The following is a 13,510-nucleotide window of genomic DNA, read 5'->3' as shown; positions in this document are numbered from 1 at the left end:
ATTCTAATATCCTATGTCTTTTGGCTGGAGCATTTAGTCCATTTACATTCACAGTGATATTTGATAGATATGAATTTAGCACCACTGTATTACCCGTAAATTCATTGTTCTGGAGATTCTCTCTGTTCCTTTCTAGTCTTTGTTGCTTTTGGTCTCTCTTTCCCACTCATCGTCCCCTTTAATATATCTTACTGGACTGGTTTAGTGGTCACGAGCTCCTTTAGTTTTTGTGTGTCTGGGAAATTCTTCATCTCTCCATTTAGGGACCAAGCATGGTGTGGACCCGTGCTTGCTCTGTTCTTGCCCCATCGTGGTTTGTCTCAGAATAGCAGTCCCAGGACTGCACAAGGACTTGCAGTTCATGGTAAAGCACAGCAAAAAGCTAGCTTCCAGGTTAACTGCCCTCAGGCACCTCTTCTTGTATGCTAATGAATGGGGCAGTTCAGTGGAGTCCTCCCACTCTTTTGTTCCTGAGAGGCAGCATCACCTCTCCCAAATGGACTCCAAGAAGGAAAACTGTCTTTCCCAGCATGACCCATGGTTAGCCTAGGAGGATGCTTCCACTCCCCAGCCTCTGTCCTCCAACTCCTTTACAGGAGCACCACTGGGCCCCCCAGACTTTACCCTGGTGATGATGCAGACTTCTAAAACTTCAGACTTTCAGCTCTGCTGCTTGTAAAAACTTGCTATAATCAGCCCCTCTCGTTTTCCTAGTAAATGGTTTTGGGGAAGTGCTTTTCTTATGCAATCCTGCATATGCTGTACCTGCTCACTTGCTCTCTCTCTCTCTCTCCTCTCTATGATCAGGGCTCCCTCCTCTCTATAGTACCCACAATTCTTTTCTCCCCCAAATCCCATCACTGTGCCTCCTACCTTCCATGATGTGACCTCTTTTCTCCCTCTAGTTTTGCAGGTAGTTCTCTCAGTCCTCAGACTGATTTCCTGGGTGTTTGGAATGATTTAATAATTATCTAGCTGTGTTCAAGGGAAGAGGCAAGCATAAGGTCCTCCTATTCCTCCATCATCTTAACTCCTCCTTCTGTATTTGTATTTATACGTCTTGGGGTTCAATGAGCTCTTGAATCTGTAAATGTATGTTTCATGAAATTTTGGAGGCTTTTGGACATGATTTTTTCCAATATTTTTTTCTTATTGCATTCTTTTTCTCCTTCTGGCACTCCAATTGCATAGATGTTAGAAATATGCATTTAATTATATGTATGTTAGATTTTAAAAATTTTATCCCACAGATAATTGCAGCTCTATTCACTTTTTTCAATTCAATAGTTTTTCTGTTCTTTACATTGGATAATTTCAGACTGATCTAGCTTAAAATTCACTGGTCCTTTTGTCATCTTCGGTCCACTGCTAGGCCTTCCAATAAATTTCTTCCATTTTATTTTTAAATTTTCAGATTTCTATTTATAGTTTATGCTTTTCCTATTTGCTCATTCATGAGAATTATTTTTTCTTACATTCTTACACACATTTTCATAGCTGCCTTAAGATTCTGCTAATTTAAACATTTTGATTATTTTAGATTCAGTTTCCACATTGCCTTGTCTCTTGTGTAAGAGTCATGTTTCCCTGTTTCTTAGTATATGTAATAATTTTATATCATATCAAGGACATCATGAGCAACACATTGCATGGACTCTGAATTCTGTTGTTTTCTTTCAAATAATATTGATTTAAAAAAAAAAAAAAAGGCATCAAGAGTTAAGCTGCCTGAACTTAGAGTTTATATATTTCCCACGTAGGAAATTGCTGGGCATTTGTTGAACCTTGGCTACATTCCTAAGAATCTGCCCCATGTATGTGCAGTTTAAAAGCCAGACATTTAGACAGAGTTAATACATAGAGTAGTGGTCTTCCTTTTTCAGGGTCTCTCCTTTTTGGGGATTTCCCCCGAACCTCCATTTCCAGTAGCTGTGATTGCTCTAAACTCTACCCTTTGGTCCTCCAAGAAGTAAAGCAAAATTTTAACAATTAGTTGCCTTATGTGGCCCTGACTGGGGTCTGTCCTTATACTAGAAGCCATAAAAATGGGAGGTTGGCCACTGCCATTCTTTTTTTCAAGGGTTGACTGCCATCCTCACCGTGCTGCCTCAGTTCTGTCTATTTTTGGTTACTGTTCAGTCTTTAGGTAGTAGCTTGACATTTTTTAGGCTTATATTTGTTATCCGCAAGATGATTTGTCTTGCAAAAGCTCCTAGTAGTTGTGCTGTATTTTATTATGTGCAGGATCGGGTGAAAAATCTCCATATAGTAAGTTAGTTTGAGAAGAACTGCCTTCCTTATGAGACTTCATGAGCTCCTGTAACCAAGATCCCTAGAACATCCTGTTTCTACCATTGCTCAAACCTAGCAAACCCTTGAATCCTCTGAGCCATATAATAGCTTATTAGTAGAGTAATTTTAGTTACTTATTTATTTATTTGAGAGAGGAAGAGAGCACAAGCAGGGGAAGCAGCAAAGGGAGAGGAAGAAGCAGACTCCTTGCTGAGCAGAGAGCCAGATGTAGGGCTCGATCCCAGCACCCTGGGATCTTGACCTGGGTTGAAGGCAGCTGCTTAACAGACTGAACCACTCAAGTGACCCGATTCTTTTTTTTTTTTAAGATTTCATTTATTTATTTGACAGAGAGAGATCACAAGTAGGCAGATAGGCAGGCAGAGAGGGGGAAGCAGGCTCCCTGCTGAGCAGGGAGCCTGATGCGGGGCTCCATCCCAGGACTCTGAGATCATGACCCAGGTGCCCCTCATTTTTTTTTTTAATGTTGGCCATAGATCAATCAGTTGTATGCAAAGAACCATAATTGATACAGTATTATCCAAATTTTCTACAATGAACATGCTTTCTTATCCTAATACAAGAAAGCAACAACTGTCATTTACAAATTAAGAGATCATCTATAACTTGGATACACAGGAGGAAAGTTGGCATCAGCCATAACTCAGTGTCATGTGCTGAAGTCACATGATATGAAAAAATGAATACAGTAGATTGCATAAGTGTTCAGCACTTACTAGAAGTTAAAATTATTGTTGCAAAATGATAGCATAGCATGTCCAAACCAAAAGAGTCTTTAAGAGCATCTTATTCAATTCCCCACTACATTTTGCAGATGAGGCACTTGAGGATCATTAGACTAGAAGTATTTTGACAAAGACTACAGAGTCAGAAAATGATAGAGAGGTGGAGTCACATAAAGAATTCTTGGATCATCAGTCTGCCCTTTAACTTCTTTGTTTGGGATTAGAACTGGTTAGGTGACTAAGACATTTTTCTCTCTTTAATGTAGCTCTAGTTCTAAGGACAAAAATGGTCCTGGTTTTATTCCATTTGTTCTCTAATAAAAACTGCAGTTATCAAACACTTTTTAGAGCATCAGGACCCCTTATTCAAAAGAAATGTAACACGGGGGGGGGGGGGGGGCTGGGTGGCTCAATGGGTTAAAGCCTCTGCCTTTGGCTCAGGTCATGATCCCAGGGTCCTGGGATCGAGCCCTGCATGGGTTTCTCTGCTCAGCAGGGAGCCTGCTTCCTCCTCTCTCTCTGCCTGCTTCTGATCTCTGTCTGTCAAATAAATAAATAAAATCTTAAAAAAAAAAAAAGAAATGTAACACAGATAACAACAGATCTAGTCTAGAGAAAGCAGCATTGGGGTCTTGAGCCCTACACACTTAGATCCTCCTTGTATCCCAAGTGAATACATTTAATGTGAATTTAGGGTTTCTTCTATTGGCCACTACTCTTTTTCATTTACAAATTACCCATGTTGCTTGTTTATTATTAGTTTATTCATAAATCTTTATTACTTCTGATTATCTTCCTCAGTATGTTTAGTCCCCACCAATTCTGAATCTGCACTATAGCAAGCAGCTACTGCACGCAAAGAACTCTGGGGAGCATCTGGTAGCAGTAACAACAAGGACTGAGAAAACTTATGCGAGGTTTGGGACGCTTGGGTGGCTCAGGCGGTTAAGCAGCTGCCTTAGGCTCAGGTCATGATCCCAGGGTCCTCAGATTGAGTCCTGCATTAGGCTCCTTGCTCAGAGGGGAGCCTGCTTCTCCCTGTGCCTGATGTTCCCCCTGCTTGTGCTCTCTCTCTGTCAAATAAATAAATAAAATTTTTATTTAAAAAAAGACTTACGGATAGAGGAGAATGACACAAAACTATTAGCTATAAACTATTAAATTATTTACATAGGCTTCATACTGTTTTTTGATCATCTAGCCCCATTCTCTCCTACAACCATTTCCTCCTTAATAAACTAGGTTTTCCAATTAAAGTCCTTACATATTAACTTTATAAGCTATGACCAGGTGTCTTTATTAATTTATTCCATTCTTAGTCATCTCGTTTCTTATTTTCTTCATTCTCTTCCCTTTTACCAACTTTTCTTTCTTCTTTGATTCTTCCCTTGATATAATAGGATTCTATCTTCCTTGGCCTAAACCTCTCTTCAGCTACAACTAAATTTTCTGCAGTATCTTTAAAACCACATGCTACATAAGCCAAGACTAGACCTGTATTACCCTGAGCTACAGCAGGATAATATTTCCTGAGTTTTCTCCTATTTCTTAGCTCCTATTTCCATGGATTGAGTTTATTTTCTTACTCCAAAGGTAGGGACATTTAAAACTTTTTAAAATTAAACGTGGTTTTCTTTTTTTAAAAATATTTTATTTATTTATTTGACAGAGATCACAAGTAGGCAGAGAGGCAGAGAGAGAGGGGGAAGCAGGCTCTCTGCTGAGCAGAGAGACCCATTCGGAGCTTGATCCCATGACCCTGAGATCATGACCTGAGCCGAAGGCAGAGGCTTAACCTACTGAGCCACCCAGGTGCCCCATAAACATGGTTTTCTTTTAAACATTGGTTTTCTGGGATGCCCCAAACCTCCCACTAATTCACAAGAGATGTTGATTTATCTCGCTCTAGTTCTATAGTTTTCAACATGGCTTTCTTTTAGGTATGGCATCTACTCAATTGCCTCTTTATTTTTTTTTAAAGATTTTATTTATTTCTTTGACACAGAGAGAGAGATCACATGTAGGCAGAGAGGCAGGTGGGGGGGGGGTGGCGGGAAGCAGGCTTCCTGCTAAGCAGAGAGCCAGATGCGGGGCTCGATTCCAGGACCCTGAGCCGAAGGCAGAGGCTTAACCCACTGAGCCATGCAGGCACCCCCCCCCACCCCAGTTCCCTCTCTAAACTTATTTAATATGATGTGTTCACGCAGTACACATCAGTCTAGTTATTCCAATATGCAGGTCACTGTATTTAGTGCTGGGCGGTTTAAGGCAAGAGAAAGTAATACTTAAGAACTTTCCAAATATTTGCTTGCTTGCTTGCTTGCTTTTAAAGATTTTATTTATTTGTCAGAGAGAAAGCGAGAGTGCACTAGCAGGAGCAGCGGCAGGCAGAGGGAGAGGGAGAAGCAGTTTCCCTTTTGATCAAGGAGCAGCCCTGGGGCTTGATCCCAGGATCCTGGGATTATAACCTGAGCCAAAGGATGCTTAACCCACTGAGCCACCCAGACACCCCTCCATATATTGTCGTATCAAATTCTAAATAACTATAAATAACTACATCCACAGGCAGAGTGGTAAACACTTTAAATAACCATCCCATTTAATCCTCACAAAATTGTATAGTATTATCGATTTTGCTGGCTCAGAAAAATAAGTAATTTGCTCAAGGCCACAAAGTGAGCTGAAATTTGAACTCGCTGGACCCCATCACTCCAAGATACAAAGTCTTTAATGGACATTGGTCCAGCTTCTCTTCCCAGCTCTGGTCTTTCAAGTAAGCTTGTTGTATGTAGTTTAACTCGAAGATCTTCTTTATCATTTATTCTGTCCTACATCTCTTCTTCTGGCATCAGTTTCAGGCTAAATTGTTTTCCCCTGAAATACATATGTTCAAGTCCTAACCCTCAGCACCACATATCAAGACCCTATTTGGAGGGTTGTTTTAAATGTAATTAGTTAAGATGAGGTCATACCAGAGTATGGGTGGGCCCTTAATACAAGGTAACTAGTATCCTTGAGGGGCCTGGTTCATTCATTCAGTTAAGCATCTGCCTTCTGCTCTGGTCATGATCTGAGATCCCCTCGGTGGCCTCCCTGCTCAGCCAAGAGTCTGTTTCTCCCTCTTCCTCTGCTCTCTCACCCTGCTTGTGCTCTCTCTCGCTTTCAGATAAATAAACAAAATCTTAAAAAAAAAAAAAAAAAGGATAACTAGTATCCCTATAAAAAAGAAAAGTTTGGACACAGACCGGGAGAACATCATGTGAAGATGGAATTATGCTGCCACAGCCAAGGAACACCAAGATTTCTGGCAAAGCTCCAGAATTTAGGAGCAAGGAATGAGCAGATTCACCCTCACAGCCTTAAAAGGAACCAACCCTGCAGACTCCATGATTTCAGACTACTTGCCTTCAGCAATGTGAGTCAATAACTTTCTGTTGTTTAAGTCACCCAGGTTTTGATACTTTGTTATGGCAGCTGTAGCAAACTAATAAAGTATCTACTTAGATAAGGAATGCAAATTTCTACTGTTGTCTTTTTCTGCCTAAGACTGCAATATTCCCTTTCTCCATCTACCCAGCTTTTTAGCACAATGAAGTAGAATCAGTTGCATTGTTCCCAACATCAGATGTGAAGAGTTATTGGATTCTATGATCATCCACATTTGGGCAATCATTCAAATGGATGAGGGGTTGGAAGCATAAGCTTTGAAGTCCATTGGGCTCAAATACCAGGTTCTGCATTTACTAGCTGTGTGATCTTGAGCAACTAAGCTTATTTCCTTACTTTGTTAAATGAGGCTAATACCACCACTACCACGTAAGGTCTCAAGGACAATCAAGGAAGAAAACATAATAATTTAGCACATTAGTTGGTAAATAGGAAGTGCTAAACAGAATTACTTACTGTTATTTATTGTTCCTAAAACAAACTTTAGAATTTACCTTTAGTGGGTATTTTAGATACACATTCGTGTACTTTCTATAAGTATTAAAATCTACTGGTATAAAAATGACTCTGGCATTTAGTCTCTAAGTAATATTATCTTCAACCTTTGGCAATATCTAAAATTGAGAGGAAGTAACCTTAAGCAAGTGAACTAAGTACATTAAGTACATTAAGAATCCTTGAATCACCACTGTGTCCCTTAAGTTCATTCCTAGGATTAGAAACAGCTATGTAGGGGCGCCTGGGTGGCTCATTTGGTTGGGCAACTGCCTTCGGCTCAGGTCATGATCCCGGAATCCCGGGATCGAGTCCCGCATGAGGCTCCCAGCTCCATGGGGAGTCTGCTTCTCTCTCTGACCTTCTCCCCTGTCATTCTCTCTCTCATTCTCTATCAGATAAATAAATAAAATCTTAAAAAAAAAAAAAAAAACGAAACAGCTATGTATTAGAACTTCAAAAAATATATATATAGGTCTGGTTCTAAGGAAAGAGATTTACAACTGGTAGAAAAGGTATTTATAAGGTGAAATAGTAAGGCATAGGCCCATGATATTTGAATCTACATAATAGACTACCAGCTGCTAGAAGACAGAAATCAGCAAAAGCAAAAAGGTACTTAATTGTTTTCCCTCTGCACAAATACACTGTTTGGAAATTATTATTTTCCCCTATTATGTTTCTTGAGTTTTTACCAAATTCTCTGCCTTCTCTCTAAGATTTGTTTTGGAGGCTGGGGGGAGAAATCTAATATGAAATCTAATGCTTAGCACATTAACTTTTGTCAACTTCAGGTAATTAGAAATTGCTGAAACCTCCACATTCTCTTTTGAAAATACAAGTGTGCTATGGTAACTTCCAAAAAAGCCAAGGAGACATCTGTGCTTTTGCCCTTACTCTCTCCTCGTCTTAGAACACCCTCTCCTTTTCTCTCATGCTCCCGGTTTAGAACCCTTTCATTTGCTGCTGTTGTTGTTTTCCCATTTCAAATGTTGCCACAGACTCAAATCCATCTTTATCTTTCCACATCATCTCCACTCTCTAACCCTCATGCCACTTTTGAAGTATTTTAATCTTGGGTTTAAGTCTTAATCCGACCACAACAGTGAGAGCGGCAGTAATAAATTTCATTCTTATAAGCTCTGGAGCTTTTTTTTTTTTTTAAAGCAAATGTTCAATAGGTAATTAAATCAACAAATACGTGAGCAGCCTTTTAGGACGAGTCATGAATAGAATGAAAAAGCTCCACATTTTAAAAATGAAAATCTGTAAGCATCCAAAATGGTAAAAACGAACTATATACATTTATTAAAATTCCAATATATCTCTATTGTTCTGGTTAATTCTGTCCCGCACGCATGTTACTCATTTTTGTTTTCTTCACAGCACTCACTGTATCCACGGTCCATGTCACTGTATCCCCGGTACCGGCACTTATCAAACGCCTAATTGCTGACTGGCCTGGAGACTTGTCAGGAGAGGAAGTTCTAAAACAAAAAACAAAAAACAAAAAACAAAAAAACAAAAAAAAAAGAAAGAAAGAAAGAAAGAAAAAGAGACCGTACTGAGAATTGAGAATGCGCGGCCGTGTTTCATATATTTGCGTTTTGAAACCGGGGTAGGAGAATGGTCACTAAATGCAAAATTCAAAATGCTGCTTCTGGTAATAGAGTTCTAGGGTCCTCAGATTCCATTTCTAACTCCGCCAGTCCTGCATGGCAAAAGTAATGCCGGATGTCTCAAAGACTACGTTCTCATCACTATTATTCCGGACCCAGTTCCGGTGTCTGGCATATCGTAGGCGTGAGTGCACCTACTGAATCCCGATTTGCGCGGGATTACGAATTTAGGGGGCAATCTAGAGTTAGAAAAAGAAAAAAAAATCGTTAGAACCAACTACATTTAGAAACCGTAGCCAACCACCTAAGGTTGCATTCTACTAACGTATCGCCGGTAAAGTGGAATTTTACCATGTGCTTAGTGTTGAAAACGTGCTGGCTTTCGTTTCATAACAAATGTGGATCACCCACAAAACACATTCGCAGACATTTAGAATGGCTTAGAAGAGACGGGAGAGCGTGCCACGCAGGAAGGCCCAGTTGGTGGGGTCGACAAGAAACCACAATGTAGTGTGACAAAGATTCAAATGGACTCGGCGAGTAAGCTACGGGTCCACGGACCTAACGAGACAACACAGAGGCGCGCTTGGCCCCTCTTGCGCTCCGTAGAACGAGCTCTCTGGGCCTCCGTACACCACGCCTCCGGCGGGGAAGGACGGTGTGAGGCTGTCCGCGTTGGTGCCTGTTGCGTGTGTCAGTGATCGGCAAAGCAGAGCCAGAAGACTAGGAATACTCTCGTCTCAAAACCACCTCAATCCGGAAACAGAAATTCTCGAGGCCCGGCACCACCAGAGCCACCTCTTTCAAGAAAGGGAATGCACATGCGCGTAGGGGTCCTGGGAAGCCCTTAAATACCGTCATGCGGACGCACACGATCTCTTTCCCTGCCGCCGCCGAGTCGCGCGGAGGCGGAGGCGAGGGGTGAGTTTGGACGAGGTTGGGGTGGTGCCTGTGGTGCTTTTACTGCTTTTGGCCCGGCATTGGGCTTTGGCCGAGCCATTTATATTTAGTTACCTGATTTTTCCTTTTTTGTTTTTGTTTTTGTATTGTAGTGCAGTCAAGATTCGGCTACACTCGTAATCCACCGCCATGGCCGAGGAAGGGTGAGCCCAGGCTCGGGGTCTGGTGCCGGCAGGGAATGTGCATTGAGCAGGGGATGCGGGTCAGGGTAGACCGCGTGGCGCCTTAAGGGCGTGTGATTATTTAGTCTAGGGTTTCAGGCGTTCGGGGAGTTTACTAATGGTTTTGAGTTTGTCGCATTTCAGCATTGCTGCTGGAGGTGTAATGGACGTTAATACTGCTTTACAAGAGGTGCTGAAGACCGCCCTCATCCACGATGGCCTAGCACGTGGAATTCGCGAAGCTGCCAAAGCCTTAGACAAGTACGTGTATCAGTCTCAGTACGGTGGGTTGTTGGAACCGGAACAAAACTGCAGCCGAGGGAAGAAAGCGTGAAGTTCATGGTGTTAGCGCAAGAGTTCTGAATGGCATCCGTCCTACAGGAAACCTAGGAAAAGGTATCAGAACTCAGATCTATATAGCCTACGAAGTTTGTGAGTTTCTGTTTGGAATGGGAATGAGTATTTGATTTTTTAACTAGAGTAAGACTACAGTGTTTGAATGATGACTTAAATTGTCGGATACCCCTTCACTCTTTTTATGAGTGAAACATAACAGTCTGACAAACCTGTAGGTTGTGGAGTTAATTTCACTTAAAGGACTGATAAGGAATCTTCATTTGGCAGTTAGCAAAAATTGAACTACCGAGTTAAATTAGGGAATTTCAGGCTAATGTTGCAGAAGCACCTGGACTTAAAATTGAGAAAGTAGTAGCTGTAAAAATAAAAAAAAGATTTTGTAAATCCATTTAGTTCTTGGGCTGGTTATAGTGGCACAGCAGTTGCAGGTATTAACTATTGGAGCTGAATTTTAGTGCGCTTTTAAGAATTTTTTAGTCAGTAAATTTAAGTTCATTCAGCTCACTTTGGTGTAGATTGGTCACTTGAATCCACTGGAAATAGTACTTATTGAAAGCCCTTCGGGTCCTGGTGTGAGTCCTCTGCACTATTTGTACAATGGCAGTGCTGCCTATACTAATTTTCTGGGCCAGTAACAGGTAATAATTCTAATAGTAATTTGTGTTTCACACAATATGTAAACATGTCAGTGGCTTGCAAGAAAGGATGATACTGCTTTGGCCACAAATTGGTGAACTGATTCTTCATAAAAGTAGTATTTGGGGGAGTTAACTGGAGGCTTAATTTTTGTCAGTGACTGGATCTGTGCTATTTAACAGGTTCTTTAAACTGAAGTAGTTGAACAGTGGGGTGTTGCTTGTGTTTTGCCAGTGTAGCGATTGCAGAGATAACTCTGTTGTAAAGTTCTTTTTCAGACCCGAGTTTTAGCTTATACTGGGTTTGCATTTCAGGCGCCAAGCCCATCTTTGTGTGCTTGCATCCAACTGTGATGAGCCTATGTATGTCAAGTTGGTGGAGGCCCTTTGTGCTGAACACCAAATCAACCTAATCAAGGTAAGTTATTTATTTGACTTCAGAGATGCTTCAGCTTAATGAAAATTGAGCCAGTTAGGATTATGGCTGTATTAATGCTGTTTATCTAGTTAGTAAATTTGTAAAGAAAGTGTTCTTGCTTTTTGGTGGTGTGAAAAACATCGCATAGGCTTGATACCTTGGACTGTGTAAAGCTAGTTCCAGAGATGTTCTGTTCCTGCAGAATTAACTGGTAATTTTGGTGTTGGTATAGAAGTGAGGTAGAGTGCTTTTAGGTGATCTGATGCTGTACATGATGACAACTGGCTCCCTCTACTGAATCGCCATGAGGAAACTGCCATGTCACCCTATCTGACTACAGCAATCTTTAGGGCCGATTTATTGTCAGTAGCATTATTGTCTGCAAATACGGTGATTTTTTTTTTTTTTTTTTAATTTCTCTTCACAGGTTGATGACAACAAGAAACTAGGGGAGTGGGTAGGCCTCTGTAAAATTGACAGAGAGGGAAAACCCCGTAAAGTGGTTGGTTGCAGCTGTGTGGTAGTTAAGGTAAGTCAGTATTTATCTCTGGGATGAAGGTTTTGCTGGGAAGCGGCATAATTCAGTGTAGAATTTTAGTTGTGAGGAATGTCAAAAAGAAGAAATGTGTGATTTTGAACACTTAAAGATGTCCTTTTCTGCCTTTGAGAAAAGGAAAATAGGCTGTAATTAAGCCAGCCAATTAATCTGCTTACCTGAATGTGTTTCTGCAGAAATTTAGAAAATGCTGGCAATAGTAATGCCATGTTACGAGCCTTAAAGACATTGAAGTCCTTAAGGTCCCTGAAAATGGCTATAAGAAATTTTAATGATGGAAACATTTTCAGAAATAATTTTGGGTAAAGCTTCACCAAAACCAGTGCTAACAACTTGGTAAGAGTTTTCTAAGCATTAATTTAAAAAAAAAATTTTAATTCTCTTTTAGGACTATGGCAAAGAGTCTCAGGCGAAGGATGTCATCGAGGAATACTTCAAATGCAAGAAATGAAAAATAAACTTAGTTCTTGTTCCACACCTGGTTTGGTTTTTTTTATTGGGGGGGGCACTAGAATAAGGTCTCTTAGTTAGCAAGAGAGAAGATAATCATTGTAGAATTAGCAGAATAACTAGAAACATGCTGTTTGTTTCCTCCTGGTTTCTAAATGAAAGCCTACTCTAACAGTAGTTAAAGTGTTAGCAACTGAAAACAGGATGACCTAAGTAACAATAGCCTTACAGTGATTGTGACAGCCAGGGGTTAAGTGTGCTGTTTGTAACAACGACAAGACTGCCTAGGACCTAGAGAAATGGTCTGAGGCTAGTCAAGTGTGGGTGTTACTTTGCATTCTGGCAACTTGTCAGCAGATTGAAAAAGCCAGACAAGTCAATAGAAAATACTAGGTAGGCAGGATTGGATTTAGGCTGTGGGACCCACAGTACAGGATGTCCAGAAAGTGCTTAATGGGCATGTCCATTGGAAAAGGTCAGGGTGTTCAGGATGTGGGTTATAACCCTTGGTACTGTCTTAGGCCCAGAAGCAGGATATGCTTCTCTATGCTAAAGTCTCAGTCTCCACCAAGAGAGTCAGTAATGACCCATGTATTTCGGGCCTGGACCAAGTTGGTACCAGCATGAATTAGTGAGCCAGGTAGGATTAATGGAAATGTTAAAATCGAAGTCCTTGCTAAATTGCTGCTAGAGGATACTTAGAATTTCTTTCCTCTAGTTTTTTTGGTACTGCTGTACAGTTACCGGGGTAACTAAAGCTGACTGGAGCCAGATGGTTTTGAATGTTTACTTGTACAATGGTGAGTATTTTTCTGCATGTTGGGAGTTTATAGTTTTAAGCCTTCAATAAAACTTAAATCTAGGTAATGTAGCAACCTCTAACATCACTAAAGGCTGCTTATTCTCTGCATGGTATCTGCTGTGGTGGAGTGAATGGCTTCAAGAGTCCTAGAGCTACTGTAGTCATAAAGCCTTAAGGATAGTTTCCTTAGATACTGTATCCTGGAGTCCATCTGTCAACATTAAATAACCCAAGCTATCTGCCATTTATTTGTTCATTTGCTTTGAATTCTGGTGCATATCCACATCTGTGAGGCAAGTAGTTGTGAGGTGTTGATGGTGTTTGGGAATTCTGTAGCTCGTGCTAGGGAGGATAGCTGAGTATAGCACTTGGCATTTCCATTTTGGAAAAACAAGCGGAACTGTACCTTCCACTGACCTAAATCAGCATTAGGTGTTTTTGGTATTTGCGTATCCACTGATCCCTCAGGTCATTCTAAGGAATACTGTGCCTTTTACTATATCTACTTTGTTGTGGCTGTTCGACAATACTCAAGATGGTGGTTTCCATCCTCAATTGCTTTCTCTAAAATA

The 13,510-nt window shown here is 40.8% G+C and overlaps 1 protein-coding gene and 3 non-coding genes across 4 annotated transcripts; all 4 read left to right on the top strand.

Moving 5' to 3' along the window:
- Positions 1 to 9,383: 9,383 nt before the first annotated feature.
- On the top strand, positions 9,384 to 12,163 carry LOC123941246 (40S ribosomal protein S12). Its single transcript, XM_046004186.1, has 6 exons — positions 9,384 to 9,520; positions 9,652 to 9,702; positions 9,865 to 9,981; positions 11,028 to 11,130; positions 11,558 to 11,659; positions 12,075 to 12,163. Exons 2-6 carry the CDS (start codon positions 9,689 to 9,691, stop codon positions 12,135 to 12,137), a joined length of 399 nt encoding a protein of 132 aa, XP_045860142.1. The 5' UTR covers positions 9,384 to 9,520; positions 9,652 to 9,688; the 3' UTR covers positions 12,138 to 12,163.
- Positions 10,214 to 10,286, top strand: LOC123942925. Its single transcript, XR_006818547.1, has one exon. It is a non-coding gene; the product is annotated as a small nucleolar RNA SNORD101 (small nucleolar RNA).
- Positions 11,395 to 11,471, top strand: LOC123942941. The gene has a single exon (XR_006818563.1). It is a non-coding gene; the product is annotated as a small nucleolar RNA SNORD100 (small nucleolar RNA).
- On the top strand, positions 11,821 to 11,950 carry LOC123942938. Its single transcript, XR_006818560.1, has one exon. It is a non-coding gene; the product is annotated as a small nucleolar RNA SNORA33 (small nucleolar RNA).
- Positions 12,164 to 13,510: the final 1,347 nt, after the last annotated feature.

Source organism: Meles meles, chromosome 5, assembly GCF_922984935.1.
Source record: "Meles meles chromosome 5, mMelMel3.1 paternal haplotype, whole genome shotgun sequence".
In the NCBI taxonomy this organism is placed as follows: Eukaryota; Metazoa; Chordata; class Mammalia; order Carnivora; family Mustelidae; genus Meles; species Meles meles.
The sequence above is the reverse complement of the archived record's forward strand: the minus strand, read 5'-3'. Positions and strand labels throughout refer to the sequence as shown.

Bases quoted from the DNA above. Each gene is read 5' to 3' on its own strand.
- LOC123941246 (XM_046004186.1), top strand. The intron at 9,982-11,027 runs GTACGTGTATCA...TTTGCATTTCAG, and splicing joins GCTGCCAAAGCCTTAGACAA to GCGCCAAGCCCATCTTTGTG. The intron at 11,660-12,074 runs GTAAGTCAGTAT...ATTCTCTTTTAG, and splicing joins GCAGCTGTGTGGTAGTTAAG to GACTATGGCAAAGAGTCTCA.